Source organism: Asparagus officinalis, chromosome 5, assembly GCF_001876935.1.
Source record: "Asparagus officinalis chromosome 5, Aspof.V1, whole genome shotgun sequence".
NCBI classification, from domain to species: Eukaryota; Viridiplantae; Streptophyta; class Magnoliopsida; order Asparagales; family Asparagaceae; genus Asparagus; species Asparagus officinalis.
In genome coordinates, this window is record NC_033798.1 from 1,596,919 (window position 1) to 1,613,964 (window position 17,046).

Genomic DNA, 17,046 nt, shown 5'->3' on the forward strand with positions numbered 1-17,046 from the left:
AATAAATTTTAAAAATGGTTGAAAATGAAAATTTGTCATATACTAAAAGGATGACAAATCATTCTTACGAATACCAACTAATAGCCAAAGAGAGGGATCAGAACGCATGGCCCAAATTTTCCTTTAAAAGAAAAAAAATTGTGTTTTATCTTATAACATATCATCCTAATCACTCTTAAACGAAAGGTGATGAACCATACGGAAGTAATGATCCATATCACAAAATAAAATATTTGTAGATAAGCCTGGCAAGCATGAGACAGAGTTTTGAATTTTAGCATGTATGCTTCAAACTGAAAATTTATGCAGAAAGAGCAATTACCATAGCTCTTCAACACTGTTCTGCAATGGAGTACCAGTAATAAGAAGCTTATTTTTTGTGTTAAATTCCTGTAAAGAAAATAAAAACATGCCACTTAAAAGATTACCCAAAGTGAAATTGTCAAACCACACACAGAGAAATAACATAACAGAAGAGAGTGCAATAACATGCATACTGATAGAGCAATGTACAAAGATGCTTCGCTATTCTTCAATCTGTGAGCCTCGTCAACCATAAGATAATTCCATTTAATCTTCGAGAGGATATCTTTGTCCTTCAGTATGACTTCATATGTAGTTAACAATGCATTAAACTTTATCTGTCTGCCAGTCTTCTTTCCAGTGTAAAACTCATATTGCTGGCACATCTGCTTTCAGACAAAAATAAATAAACAAATCATGCACAAATTTATAGGAAAAAAATGAAAATAAAATGATAAAATCAACTAGCGGGTATTGTATAATCTGAAATTAAAGCCTTGACGAGTAGCCAACCACCGGGTCCATTGCTGCTACAAAACACTGGTCTGAAGTCTATACATTAGTATGCATCTATTTTAAGTGTGAGTTTATTAAGAAATTGTTGAAGATTTGAGTGAGCTATAACCCATACTACTTTTATCATCAAATTCATTTACACAGGCACTAGCACTCTACACAATTATTACTCTAATACTGGGAAATTTAATAAATCTTCATGCACGTATTTGCAAAAGCACAAGCAAGTTTTGACTAATATCTACCCCAAATATATAAATACAACATGCACAATTTGTTTCCTAAGTATCTCCAGGAAGCACAAACTTGTGACTAAATTGTGAAAAAGCAATGCCAGGAAAACATGTTTATCATTCCAAGCATGAGTAACATAGGAACCTAACAAAGTCTTATTATAAAATGAAATACTGAACCAAACATGATATGGATAACATAAGTGCCTCATGAAGGTGCATATGTTTTGAGAAAGAAATGGATATGCACTTAGACATAGCAAAATGTAGTCACCCATATAATTCAGGCTCCCAATGGCATATAGATCACTATCATTATGATTCAGTAACTTTTAACATTTGTGTTGTCTAAAGATTATGATACGTGATATCAACAAGCTAAATTTCATAAACAAGATAAGACAAAGGCAGCCATTTTCAATCGTCACTACATTTTTACTTAGGTGTCAACTGAATTACTAGACACCTCATCCAATATGTAACGTATTGCTCGTAAATACTATTAGTGATACAAAGAACAAAATGAATCACCTCTCTACTGGCACGATTGCCAACATATATGACTATGTTCATTTCGGGAAGCCATTTCCTGAATTCTTTTGCCCAATTTGACAAGGTTGAAAGAGGTACAACAACAAGGAAAGGCCCATGAATTTGTTGAGCATTCTGGAATGAGAAAGGAATGTGGAGGAATGTCTTAGAAACAAGAAATATGTAAACATGATATAAGAAGAAAACAGACTTTGGGGTTTAAGGGAAGCAAACCTGCAAGAAACCTAACATGGAAACTGATTGAACAGTTTTACCTAAACCCATTTCATCAGCTAAAACAACATTTGTATCATTCCTCCAACTGCATGACAAAGATAATCATTGGTAGACATACAAAGAAGATTAGCTTTTTGTCAAAAAGTGTAATACGTAACTGGTTGAAAGAGGATAGATCCATAGATACCTGTTAACAAGAAAATTCAAGCCCTCAAGCTGATAATCGCGAAGTTTGCCACCTTTCAACCATTCAGGTTGCTCATCAAGCTTCCGTAGGCTAGCTGAAAAGAGGAGGCAAAAACCAAATTATGCACCTATCAACTGATTACATAGTACAAAAGGATATATAAGTTATAAACAGTGAAAGAAAAGTAATAAAGTTCACAAGCAGACAAAAAGATTATATAAGATTATATACCTTTTTGTAAAGCAGTGAATTAAAGTCAACAAAAGCAAAGTAACATCTGAATAAACTCATAGTACAGAGTTAAACAGATAAAGAATAATGACAATCCTGACTTCAATCCATCACTAGAAATATCAAAACTTTGAGATGTTAACCAATGATCTTTCTATTACAGGGTAATCTTGCACATGATACGATTATCTGCTTGATTCTTAGTTATTCTGACAAATCATCAACTTTAAACTGTTCCCTTTTATAGAGAATGATAAGAAGATGGAACTTGATTATTCAGCCAAAATTATAGAATTACAATGTATTCTGAGTATTGAGATTTGAGAGTGTGCAAGTGCAACATGGAAGCCAGTGCTGGAATGTGCTCATGCTGCTATGGACATTCATATTTTAAGTTCACAAGGTTAAGGTGCTGTAGAGAGCCCAATTATCATAAAAATGAGAAGGAAGTGTCTCTAACTCGATCCTACAAAAGAGTAAAAATGATACAAATATTGTTCCTTTCAAACTAATGCATGCTTATACATACCAGTGAATCAGAACGTCAAAAGATGTAAAGACCAGAAAACCTATAGTAAAAAAGTCATCTCCCTTGAAGATGTCTCTGACTTAATCATATAGGAACTTAAATATAGAAGGTAACTCACTCTGAGCAAGCATAGTTACGGACTTTGTTTACACTGTACAACCTAATAAGTAATCTGCTAGTAATAGAATCCAGTTAAAATACAATTAGTTAGTTTACCTTCCCACGTAACATTCGAATAGGAAATTTATAAAAATAGAAGCGCATGAGACACAAAACCTTTGCTTTTCCTCCGTTGGAAATCAACCATCTTTCCTTGCATAGTCATGGCTTCTTCACGACTGCGTCATAATGATATATGATTTAATGTTGAACACAAAGCAAAACAGTTCACGTAAAAATAAGAGTATGTAATAATCATAAGCAGAGATAAAAGAATAAACAAATTAAGAGCAAAACTGAAATGATGAAAATTCCTTATATGAGATGTAAGCTACACAAGTCAGTGAAGATCCATCCCCCACAAAACCTCCCTCAGTTTCTCGCCCTTCTTATAAGCAATTCAGCAGCCAATTTAGCACCAACAAATAAAATCCCACCTTGCAATGACCTGCTAATCGCCTAGTCCTTTGTCAGTGAAACCACAGCCCTCACGAACAATTTACACAACAAATAGTTCTAGGAATCAAAAATGATCTCGGAAATGGGAAACCATGTGCTTCTCAAACATGATTCCAGCATGTGTCAGCCTAAGTCTTTATACCAAATTTTCGCGCTCCGCTATATGAATCTTATCTTCCATTCAAGTATGTAAAGGGTTTTGACCTGCACTAAGTTAACCACTATCATGTCTATACTAATTGCTTCCAACCAAGTTCTCTAAGGCCTACTGCTAGTCCTTTCTCCATTTACTATAGTCCTACCATTTCTCCTCTTTGATGCATTTACTGGCCTGTTTACCAAACCATCCCAATTGAGTCACACCCATTTTGTCCTCATAGGACAGTTCCTTTATCTTATGAAGCACTCATTTCGTTTTCTCTCTTTCTGGTGCACTCGTTCTTTGCACATGTATTAACATAAATGAGAAGGTGATCACTCTCTAGAAAAGAATAGTTGTTTCTCGGTTATGGAATATTACAAGAGAAGTTTGTTATAAACACAACTGATTTTCCCCTTCTTCTGCTGCTGCTACTACTAAAAGTGAATTGATGAGTTCAAGATAAAATGAAATGTAGCTAAGAAGTGAACGAGTTATATAGAGATTTAGAGATGTCGAATCGTATTCCATAAACAATTCAGTTAGGTTCAACCACAGCGAGAATACGAGGCAATGACCAACATGGCATAAGGTACATTTGATCCTAGGAACCTACATCACTCCCCTCTTCCCCTTTTAACTCTCTTGTATCATTTGAGTAGTCAATGAAAGATCAGTGTTTATAGCCAATCTCGGCACAGTGCAGAAAACCCAAATTACTACCATACAACAAAATTCAAGAAGAGGTACAAGAATCTGAATTTAAATAAAGTATGTGATGATGCCTTGTCTATTGAAATGTAAGTTACAGTTTCTGTACGCATATGCTAGAGCAAGACCATTTTACCTTGTATTCATCTATGGCGTACTGAGCAAATGCAATATCTGTATCCTTCTCCCTGTAGTGAGACAAAAACACCAATTGCTATCAATAGAGATACAAAAACATACGAGAGGATAATATTCATGTATCTCGTTGTTGTAACTATTGAACAGGAAATGTTTCTGCCTCCCAGCAAATTTACCTACTGTCCTTACAGTTACAACAGCATTCATCCCAGTATGCACAACTTCAACTAGTGAGTTTACAATCCATAACAAATATCAAAGTGTTGTACATGGATGTCTACTAAGGGGCTGTTTGGTTGGGCCAAATTTTTAGGAATCCTACAGTTTTGGAACAAAAAGTAGGTTTTTTGACATTATAGGATTTCAAAACTGTCGTTTGGTTCAACTCTTTTTTAAGAATAGATTTCTTATAAACTGACATGGCAGCCCAATTTATGGAAAGCCCAATTCCTCTATTTTAGTTGGGAAATGGGCAAACTTTCTGACATTTTGGTCCAGCTCAGCAATCCCGCTCTCCTCTTTCCTCGTTACAAACACCGCCTTTCTCTTTCTCGTTCCCTCCTTCGACTCGGACGCGGCCCACCACGGAGCTTCCAAGTCGAAGTTCCAGCACATCGTCACCGGCATCGCCGGCGATGCGGCCCCTAGCGCTGTGCTCGTGTCCTTGACGAAGCTCTGCAAGGTTTTGTCTTTTTGTGTGGATGATGCTGATCTAGGGTTTCCGATGGCGATGACGGGGCCTTTGCTTGTGAAATTGGTGAATTATGAGGGGAACCCTGAGATTATGCTGCTGGCGAGGTGTACTTGTAACAAATCAACTCAGTTCGTTGAAAAGATTGAGCTCTCAAGGCTGGGGCTCATAGGTAACATCTATCTGATCTCTAAGCTCACTTCATTGCGAAGTTTGGATCTTTCTTCCAATTCGTTTCATGGGTCTATTCCTTCTTCATTTGGGGACTTGGCCGAGCTTGTGTACTTGGATTTGTCCATGAACAAGTTTGAGAGCTCGATCCCTTTGCCTATTGTTAGCATTGTGAGCCTAAGATCTTTGAACCTTTCGAATAATTTGCTTACTGGGCAAATACCCAATTCACTCAAGAGCCTTGATAAGTTAGAAGAGTTGCAGATTTCTGGGCAAATACCCAATTCATTCAAGAGGTTGTTTTCCATATCTTTTTTGAAACGAAACAAACATGAGTTTTGAATATGTTTTCCTATTCTTTACTTTATTATTCCATATCAAACACAAGTTTTGGATTCCTTAGAAATCCTAAAAAAAATTTGAATATGGTTTCTTGTCAGAGAATACATTTCCATAATTTTATGGAAATGAACCAAACAGCCCCTAAATTGAACACTGCATCATCTCCAGAAAAACACATGCATGCACACACACACGCATGCATGAGAAGGTGAATAGAATGCGGAAAATGGAAAATCAAGTGTTATTAGGATGTACTGACAATGGAATGAGGTCTTAAAACTAGATCTTAAAAACATCAAGGACAGATATGTAAGAAGCATATGAATCCACAAGTAATTAGTTCATATGAATTAAAAATGTGAAGATCATGTGCAATGGTGCCGACCAAAAAGAGCCAGGAACCTAGCTAGACGAGATATCATATTATTCGCCCAAGGTCTGGGAGCTTGATTGTCGGTTCATGAATATACAATTTCAGCAATATGATGTAGACAGCGACCAAGGAAGCCACTTAATTGTATAGACCTAAAGTCTCTTCGATTCATCAATCTCCTAGGCACTTTAGGCAGCCGCCTACTTCATTCTAAGAGCCAGCATCAGCAGCTAGACAGACATGCCTAGCAATAATTATGACACAGATTCTAAGATGCACATATCATGCGCAAGGGAACTACAAAAAGCGAGCTACCTATGGTAGGTCGTGCAGCTTGATTAGGTGGACAGTCTGATAACGCTTGTTAATGGGCTGTGTTTGGCGAGTAAGCTTAAGCTAGAGCTAGTGTCTAACTCCAGCTAATCCCAGCTAAACAGCCAAAGCTTGAGAGGATACAAGGTGTAAGGGAACATGGATGTACCTAGAAATCATTTGTAAACCACTATTTTTTGGACACAAAGCTCCACCTCTATATTATATTGGCCTGATCACACAATCAAACACAAAATTGTTAACTCCTATATCCTAACCCTGTTATACAAACAACCGAAAAAAACTCAAAGTTGGTGACCCCTTGATGGGAATCTTTCCAGAAACTCTAGACTTCACTATCTCCACCTGATACAACCTACAAAGTCTTAAGGTTTTTATTCTTTTGTCTATATAATTTTTTTTAATTGATGTGGACTCTATTTTCATTGCAACTTAGGTCCCTTTTTGACTAGAGTTGTGGCTTACCAGGAAATGTGTCTTTTATGAGCTAATCATATGCCTGCAGTGTTACATTTAATTATGAAAAGATTTGATTAATTGATCGCATCGATTAATCTTGATTGATTTGATATTTGCTCCTTTTTCTTTGATCCCCCCCACCCAATCGCTATCTCTTTCCTCCGCCTTTACCTTTACTACTTATCACATTGCATAGAGTGGCATTACAATTAATTATGAAAGGGTTTTATTAATTGATTGCGTTGATCCCTTCTTTTTGGCATGTTGACGCTTCTTCTGCCTCCTTTCCTCAGACCCCGCCCGCCCCCCCAATGGTCCCTCCATGTTCTGCATCAATCTCTGGTAACTTCCTCTCCAGAAATTTGTAATACATATATCTTAACCCCATTTAGCAAACAAAAACTGTGGCAAGGGGGTTACACTGGAATTACTGACTAACTCCATTAAACTCCATCCAAAAAATAAAAAATAGGCTAGAGTTGTAGCCTTTGTTTCAACGATTGGGAAATTAGCCCAGGATACAAATCTTACCAGGTTGCTTCAGCATATGAGAGACCTTGCCACTTGACTAAATACTCTGGTACTATATCATCATTGCTGGTTTTGCTGATTCTGTCTGCGAAGATTCTTTCAACCTGATTATTTACATCACAATTAACCCAAAGAAAATAAAAACATATACAGAAATAAAAAAATAATGATAAAACATCAAAAAATGAAACCTGGCTATACTGTTTGAGGAGATCTAACTCCATTTCCTTGCTGACATCATGAACCTCGGCCTGATTAAAATTGCAACTTATAAGAGTTTGTAGTTGTTCAATGTAAGTGCAACTTGCAGCCGTTTCCCACTGCAACACATATCTTGCAACTAAGGGGGCTTTTGCGATTGTTCTTGCAAGTGCAAGTATCTAGTTGCTACCAAAAGAAATCTAGCAACTGGGAAAAAGTGGGCAGTTGCATATAATTGCAGTTGCAACCTACCCGATTGCAAGCTACCACCCACCTCCTATACTTTAAGAGGAAAATGACATCAATAATGTTTTGTATATAACTACTAAAAGTTTAGATATATATAGTTATTTTTTGCATCAATATGAATACTTAAGTCCTATATGTCTTGCAAAGGTAAAAATATGTGAAAGGTCCTATCATCATTGTCTGTTTTATATGATAAAGAATGATTGCCAACCTTGGATGCATCAACATGTGTACATAGGCATGTAATAAACTACCTCTGTTGTTATTGTTGTTGTTAGGGGGTTTTGCATATAAACCCCTCAAATCTTCAATATTTGCAAACTTGCCCTCCAGATCTTGATATTTGCAAAATTACCCCCCAATTATCCTTTCTGCCTCACTTATGAATTATGATGTTAGCGAATGTCCCTGATATATTCCCAATTTTGTTAATTTGGTTGCAATTTCTAATAGTGACTAACATACCCTCTGTTAGTTAATAACAAATATCACTTGTTTCCCCTTACTAATCCTCTTCCAAATTTATTCTTCTCTTTATGCCAAGAAAATAAAGCACCTCGATGAATAGAACTATACCACAGAGTAACAGAAATGGACTGATCTAATTAGCTGAGAACAAATCATCAAGATTCATAGGATTCAACATCTTGGGACAAACTTGAACAGATCTATTAGAAGCTAATGATGCCAATCTACCTTGGTTGGAACACAAACATATCTCATTAAGCTACTGAGCTATGTTTCCTCAAAGTCCTCCATCTCCCCCCTTCTTACTTCCACCCACCTCACCTCAGCCTCTGCTCCTCCACCAAAAACATCAAATCTCAACCCTAAATTTCCTCCTCAAACCTCAACAATGCCCACCGCATCAAATCCCACATAGCCTCAACCTCAAACCTCTCGCCCCGACTTCTCTCCTCAGCTGACATCGACTGTATTTTCGTAAATGTTTGGATTAGCTTCTCAAAAGAAAAAGGTGAGGATACTTGGTTTGGGAGAGAGATCTTTTAGAATTGATAGGTAGGGGTAGTTTTGAAATTTCAGTCACTAACTACTCATAACACACATTGCAATGGGGTAGAAATTTCCAATGCAGAAGAATTGAGGGGTAATGTTGCGAATACAAAGACTTGGGGGTAATTTTGCAAATATTGAAGATTTAAGGGGTATATATGCAAAAAGACCTTTATTATTAGTATTACTACTAGTGCTACTATTGTATATATGCATACATATAAATATTCTGATGTTATGTCGGTTTGTTGCTGTGATCCCAGTTTATCCCCGTCTGTAACCATGCAACTAAGGTGTTTGGTGAGTTCCGCCATCAATAGGTCACAACTTATAAGTTGCGAAGAATAAAGTTCATTAAACTAATTAATTCAGGTTGCTGAAAAATGAATTTCCAAAAAAAATTCCCATAACCTAAATCACATCAATATCCCAGGCTTTTCACTCCGTGTATCAAGATGTAACATGAGACATCTCTTCAGGGTATTTAAGTTGGTCAATAAAAAGGATAACTGAATACTAACAGATTTTATTATTTTTAGATGAGTCTCAAATTTCCCTTATCATTGTCCAATTAGAAGTGCATTAATTAACATGATTATACTAAAAAATATCATATCATGGACAATGGCATCTAATTGAATTAAAAATTCCTATGCTTCTACTTCTGCTACATAACAGGCACTAAAGTTAGTCCAGGTTTAGTACAAACCCATGACAAGATATCTCCATACAGGAATGATGAAGTGCAAAGAAAAATAACTTTCACAAACACAATCAACTTATCTCGCTGACTCAATATCATTTCAATACTAGCCATTTACACAATTACCTCCTCACGTGATAGGGCATTCTTACGTTTCCTTTCGTCACTCACTCTTTTTATGTAGTTCAGAACCTTTTTGAAGCCAGTCAGCTGCAATACTTTATCATATTAGCAAATAATTTTGTACAAAAATTAGGCACACAAAAATGAGAATAGACAAAAATCTGTCATACATCTCCTGGAGAGAAAAAGTAAGTGGCTACAAAAAGGTTTACAGCTTACATTTTGGAGATCAGATAATGACTTCCATTGACAATGTAAATAAGACTGGCCTTTCCACTTTATATAGAATTCCACATTATCCCATTCAGGTTCAGGGCCTGGGATGGTGCTCAGCACACTGGGTTGTGCTGATTTATTGTTTTTGATAGCATCTTCAGCCATGCCTTCTGGCTGGTACCAGAGGACCCTCTCAATTGTATCAATGTCATTCTCATCAGCATCATCTTGGACAAGCTGTTCAATAAACATTTAACAATTAATATTTACTGCATACAAATTATTGTCAATGAATCACAAAATAGACCAAAGTTTTCTAATGACATAAAATATAGTAAAAGGGAGAGCAAAAAATGAATGCAGCTATGGGCGCATATGATTGCTTATAATAGAACATTCATGTAGAGCATATAGTCACTTGATTCATTTTTCATCAACTGTCATTAGATGCTAAGTACGATGCATTTTTAGAAAGATCCATAATTAGGATTTAAGCTGTCAACTATCCATTATAGAATGATCACTTTCCACTACACCTGTTGATTCTTGTTTTAATTCTCATATTTAGATTTACACTTTTTACATGCGAATTCTATTTTTCATTGACTAAAAGCTTCAACAGGAGTCCATAGTTACAAGGGAAGACACCATTTAAAATTTTGACAAAATTGTGATTCAAAACCTTTTATTTATGAGTAAACAATTGGAAAACAAAAGAATGAGGTTACTAAGCTTGAGGTTAATCCTAGTATTTTACAGCAGCTTAAGTGCAAATTGCTATGAAAACATCCAAGAGTAACTTACTGTGGGTATTATTTACATAATTATTTATATGCAGCAGTTTCAAATAACGTGCAGGAAGGGAAAGAACCAAACTCTTCAAAAAAAATCTTTAAGGCAATTTACAAATGCATAAAAATCACTTGAAATGAAACTTTGACTAAACGATTAAGTCCTAATGTCTTGTGGTAAAGTCAGGTTGTAAGACTACAGAAACTTCATCTGTGACTGCTGACAATTTGCAAGCTGTTTGCATAAAGCTTCTAGTCTTATTCTAGCCTTTCCTCATAGGAAGGAGGAAATCTGGGCAAATGAGTAATAAAAGAAGATCCTAAAAGGTGCAGTGCAGTCCAATCTCTTGTACGCAGAAGTTTCACATAAATTTAAGGAGGGGGAGAGCTGAATTTTATAGAGAATTAAAATAAATTAAGAGCCCTTCTAAAACAGAACAAGATGACATCCTAAACGAACAACAGTTATCAGCAAACGTATTGAAAAGCATGCAGTTAGGGACTAAACCGCCACCTTCTGAGCCTTAGTTGATCTCTCTTCATCTTCTTTTTCACTTTCTTCACTTTCAACATAAGATACTTTTCTTACTGTCCTACCAGATGAGCGTAGCTCGCCACCACGTGAATTGATATTCATTGCACCTGTTGACTTGGCACCACCCTTCTTATGTACTTGCAATGCCTTTCTGGTTTTATGGCTAAATTCTTCATCAGTATCCTGTTCAGAGTCTTTTTCAGATGATTCCTCCTCATCTGAGAAAGTTTTCCCTCTTTTTTGCCGATTATGAACAGAAGATTTGTAATCCTTTATTGACTTTGCTTTGCGTCCAACTTTAAGCCGCTTTCTCTCCCGGTTATTGTCATTAAACTCCAAATCTTCTTCATCTGAGAGATCAAGATCATCATAATCTTCATCAACGTCCTCCTCAACAAAATCATCGCAATCTGACATTTTAGCCTGCCGTAGATATAAAAAGAGATATATATACAGTTCAATGTAGCTTCCAATGTTTTGAGGCAGACAAAAAAAGACGAATTTTAATGCCAAGCTGCATAAATGTGATGAAATAAGAGGAAATATTTTAGATGCTGTGCAGAAGAAAAAGAAACTCTTCAACTAAAGGATACTGAACACAGTTTTTATTGCAGATGTGAAAGAAAATAACTTACATGTAATATCCATAAACATGAGAAACATGTTCAGATATAACATTAAAAGCCATAAACTGACATCCCTCAACCAAGAAAACAAAAGGATAATGATTGCATAAGCAAAAGACATGATGCTACATCACTAAATAGGAAGCAAGAATAACCAGCTTTCAACTTTGCCAAGTGCTAAAATGTAAAACTAGATTGGTCTCAAATTAGAAATACAATGGAGACACATCAGATTGAGAACTGAAGAAGAAAGTTGAACCCATGATACCTAGACCACAGTGATCAGATTAGCAATCAGAAGATTAAGATAATAAACAGAGAATTAGGTAAAGTCCTGATTCTGCTGGGTTCTTTGAATGAAGAATATAAAGAGTATTGAAAAGAGCTCAAAATCCTATAAAGTAATTTGAAATTGATTAGCTAATCATTTTATAATATAGTTATTTGAACCCACTAAACAGTTAAAATAAAACAAATTTGCGAACCTCACGAGTCACAACAATAAACACCTTTACCACATTGAGAAACAATAATCCGATGAATCACCAAAAAGGATGTAATAAAGACGCAACATATAACGCATTATTTTGTAGATATCCTCCAAGTGTTTTACGGTAGCGTTCATGCACATATAGTAACTTCCTCTACCTAGAAGGTACAAGCATTATTTTGATGATGTGGGTTCTCTGACTAACAGACTTCCTTCTCCCTCCCAATACACATACACGCATGCCTACACTCATATGCATGTAGAATATGTATATATTGTTTTTGTATATGAATATACAAATGGGTATGAGATGACAGCTCATTTTGCTAAATGCGCTACACGAAATAAACTAGTGGTAAAACCCATCTAGCTAGTCACATCAGAGTATGTGGACCTCACCACTCTTATCTCTTAATGGCTTATTTTGCTAAATAAGCTGGCAACTCATATGTAGGTATCCATATGCACCCACATACGTACACATACATATGTATATCCACACACACATATACAAACAAATATACATGCATGGGAAAGGCTAATTTGTTCCTAGGTCATAACTAGCTTGGTTATGCCCACCTACAAAAGTACATTATATATAATCAATTTACATGATGCACTATGTTCATTTTGGTTTATATGTTTTGGATGGTAGATAAACAAAAAATTGGCAAATTGGGTTATAGTTACTCATGCATCGAGTGATTGTAAAATTAATGATTTTCCGACAATACAACTAAAGAGAAAATGAAAAATATGTCTTTGAAGTACTAAAACATCATAATTTTTTATTTATAAATGTTTTGAGATATTTAGATCATGATTAATGGAGCAGATCATCCATTGGAATAGTCTAACTCATGCATCAAGAGGTCTTTATTGTTGTATTGTTAGGAAGGCATTAATTTTGTGACCGCTCGATGCATATGTCATATATGCTCAACACATGATTTTTTATTTGCTGACATTTTAAGGTAAATAGATCAAGATAAACGGAGTTGATTGTCCAATTTCATTGCATAATACACACTTTTACAAGTGGGCATAACTAAGTTACTTATGTCCTAGGAAAAAAATAAGTCATCATCTACATATATATACATATGAATCTATACTGCTTATAAAAGAGAAAAAAATTGTCATTATCACCTCCTCGAGTTTATAACTTCAGCCAAATCAATTCTCTACCCCCTCTCTCTTCCCCTTTTCTCTCTCCTTCTCTCTCTCACAATCCAATAATTACCACTAATTGCAGTGGTTATTTAACTCCCCACGTCTCCCACTACCAATTTAATGGAAATATTAAATTTTTAACGCATTTTAATTGTATAAATTGCTTGTTGACTTAATTTTGATGGAGAAGAGAAAGTGAATTTCTTCATTACAAGTATCAATTTTTAATCTTTTCTATTTATTTCTTATGTATATGTAAATTGGACGTAACCATTACAATTAATTTTGATTGTAGGTAATAATTTTCTAATTGCTTCCCTTCTTTTTAATGCAATGCTTGGAAGTGGAATTTGAGTTTGGTGGGAGATTCCATGTATCAAGGTAACTTTTCATTATATTGTTAAAAAAAAAGGATAATTTTTTATTATATTTCATTGATTTCCTTTTTACTCTTATTTTAGTCAAAATTCGCTTGATTTACTAGAAAGAACAACTTTATGATATCATTTGCAATTTTTAAGGGTTTAGCTAAAAGTCGTAAATACTACACAAAAAAACTCGTGTTCTAGATGTTAAGTAGCATTTTTATTGTTTTTCTTTTTTGAAGTAAATTCTGCACATGTGTGATTGATTATTACTTTTTGAAGGTTTAGTGTCTATATTTTATAATCTAGACCCTGAGAATCACACTCTTCACATAGATCTATACATTTCCAAATTTCATGATGTCTAAACCTCTTCAAATTTCTTCCCACATAGGAAAATTAGCTTTTAGCGGTCATGAAAATTTATCAAAGAATGTGCATCGATCACTACTTCAGTGATTCAAGTGGGTACACTTCGTAAGTAATACATCTGATAAGTGTTAATTATCAACTAATAGTCCGCATCCCCTTTACAAATTTGATGTATAGGCTACTTAGTTCTAATATTAAAGCACATCTTAGCAGGCGGTGCTTATTAGTAGTGAATGTGTAAATTGACAAAGGGGAGATTGTAGGTCAAATATAAGGAGGCACAGTAGGCACCCCTTTCACAAAAGGATCAATCTTACAGGTTAAATCCAAATGGAGCGAAATAATGTAACTTTAAGGGATGTGAACTGTTAAATCTTTACTTTCTTTGCGTCCTTTGACTTGCTAGATGAATTTTTTTATGCAATTACTACATTAAAGCGTGAATGCTCATTGATAGATGAGGATTTACTTCAGTTGTTGCACTTAAATCTTTTAGATGCCAGAAAATTTCTTATGTATTGTTTTTACATATTTATGCATGAATATGCAGTTAAGTATATGATAATATGATATAATAGATTTTATTGATCCTAAGTAAGTGTTTCAATGTCTGAATTGATTTAAGTATATGATAATATGATATAATAGATTTTATTGATCCTAAGTAAGTGTTTCAATGTCTGAATTGATACCAAGATTCTTCTCACCATATATAACCGAAATGTCTACTCAAACAAAAGTAGAATTTTTAGTTTGATTTCAATCTGGATCCTTTATACTTAAAATTTTATGTTGTGTTGTTGATCCCATGATTTGTTAAGAGCTTGAAGGCTTTGTTTTGTACTATTTGTAATGGTAGTGATATACTATAGTATGACTAGTGATTTTGACTAAAATTGACTATGGTTTAGGCCAGGGATAGGGATTTGAATATATTTAAAGGAAAAAACTTTCTAAGAGGGAGAATGTAGATCAGTATATGACGAGTAATAAACTCAAACGTTATAGGCAATTTTCTTGAAAAGGATCATTGAGCGTTTGGCCCATCCCCAAAGAACCTTACAATTGCAGTCATCCTTTATTTAGGATTATATGTTGTAGCCCTGAATTTCATGGTCATTGGCTAATCTTGTACATAACTTAAATTAAGCTTCAGGTAAACTTCTCAATTCAACTAGCAGCAAAATCTAAGTAAATTGAGATAAACTTGATAAATTTTCTTTTTACGAGGGTAACAACATATCTTGCATTTTTAGTATTCTGACTAGAGCTTCTGAGCTTGAAGAAACAACTAGATAAATTTGAAGAATGGTTAAAATGGTTTCTGCTAAACGATCTCCATTACACTTTTTTCATCTATCAGACTTACATTCGATAGATATTGCAATTAGGAAATCATTTCTTGAATTGTCCAATGAGTCTCACAAGACTTTATGTCTAGACATCAGGGGTTGCTCCTCTTAGAATCATTTTTGAATTGTCCAATGAGTCTCACAAGACTTTATGTCTAGACATCAGGGGTTGCTCCTCTTAGAATCATTTCCTTCAATAAATCAGTATCATAAACCACTTTATGTCTAGACATCAGGGGTTGCTCCTCTTAGAATCATTTCCTTCAATAAATCAGTATCATAAACTTTTGCCTCCACATGAGCCCGTAGAAAGGTATTATATACAAAAGTATATCTATTATATTTTGTTTGCTTAAATTCTTAAAGTAATTCATGGCACTAAGTCTCTCACATCAGTAAATATTCAAATAGCGTATAAGTAATCTTAGACCATAATATAGATCTTCTTACCTGAAAACTCAAAATTTTATTCTTTCCCATCTTAAAATTTTATTCTTTCCCATTTCAATAGTCTTCATGCTTCCTTTATTAAACCTGATTTTAAACAACACAATGCAATGTGATTGTAAGTTTTAGCATTTGGCTTGCATCGATTTGCTTTAATTTCTTTAAGCATCTCAGATGCTTTATCCAAAAGTCCATACTTATAATACGCTAATTTAATTGAATTGAACAGTTGTGGTCGTTTTACTTCTCCCTGGATTTCATCTCTATCCAAATTTCTTTAGCTCTATGAATGGAGTCTATCCTTCTAAATAACTCAATTTCTAACACAAAGATGTTGGATCTATCATGTATTATCACATTAATTATCACAAAAGATAAACTTAGTTATTACATTATTCATCTTCAACTTCACACTTGGTTATTTGCTGAAATGTTCACTTCTAGCAGTTAACAGAATTGATGCCAACATTCTTGAGCACATAAATATTGCTTGCTAATTCACATCACAAAGAAATTGATGGTTCTATGTACTTGGTTTGGGTTCATTCTCTGAGAACTACTGCATTAGATCTTCCACTTTAGTTTTTATCATTTATGTTGTCCATTTCAATTAGAAACTTACTTTCTACATTTAATAACCTCATACTACGATGATCATGATAATCTCATTAACATTCATAATATATTTATTGCACATTCAATGCGGGAATATGAGCAATAATCAATCCAGAATCACTTTGCTATGCTGCATGTAAAAAATACCAAGAGAAAGTAGGGAATATGAGCAATAATCAATCCAGAATCACTTTGCTATGCTGCATGTAAAAAATACCAAGAGAAAGTATCTATTGAAGACAATAAAATTAGCTGCATCACTTTGCTATGCTGCATGTAAAAAATACCAAGAGAAAGTATCTATTGAAGACAATAAAATTAGCTGCAACAAATACAAGAATGAAGGTATGTAATGGTAAATCAAGTAAGTCACTAAGTGTGAAAGTTATATTAGTAAAAAAAACATAAAACAAATATAACATGAATATTTTTTTCAAACAACTTACCTTGTGCGATTGGAAGTAAATGATCATATCAAACAAGGCATATGTTACTCTTTAT

The 17,046-nt window shown here is 34.6% G+C and overlaps 1 protein-coding gene across 1 annotated transcript in view; it reads right to left on the reverse strand.

Moving 5' to 3' along the window:
- LOC109844023 (protein CHROMATIN REMODELING 5-like) overlaps positions 1 to 17,046 on the reverse strand; it is a 44,215-nt gene that overhangs the window by 21,317 nt on the left and 5,852 nt on the right. The window contains exons 3-14 of the mRNA XM_020413027.1: positions 11,085 to 11,528; positions 9,783 to 10,016; positions 9,567 to 9,650; positions 7,465 to 7,524; positions 7,274 to 7,377; positions 4,364 to 4,423; positions 3,044 to 3,105; positions 2,008 to 2,101; positions 1,818 to 1,905; positions 1,584 to 1,718; positions 498 to 689; positions 323 to 390 (exon numbers count right to left, since the gene is read on the reverse strand). Of these exons, the coding sequence (XP_020268616.1) occupies positions 323 to 390; positions 498 to 689; positions 1,584 to 1,718; positions 1,818 to 1,905; positions 2,008 to 2,101; positions 3,044 to 3,105; positions 4,364 to 4,423; positions 7,274 to 7,377; positions 7,465 to 7,524; positions 9,567 to 9,650; positions 9,783 to 10,016; positions 11,085 to 11,528 (1,625 nt within the window). The remainder of the gene's footprint in view (positions 1 to 322; positions 391 to 497; positions 690 to 1,583; positions 1,719 to 1,817; positions 1,906 to 2,007; positions 2,102 to 3,043; positions 3,106 to 4,363; positions 4,424 to 7,273; positions 7,378 to 7,464; positions 7,525 to 9,566; positions 9,651 to 9,782; positions 10,017 to 11,084; positions 11,529 to 17,046) is intronic.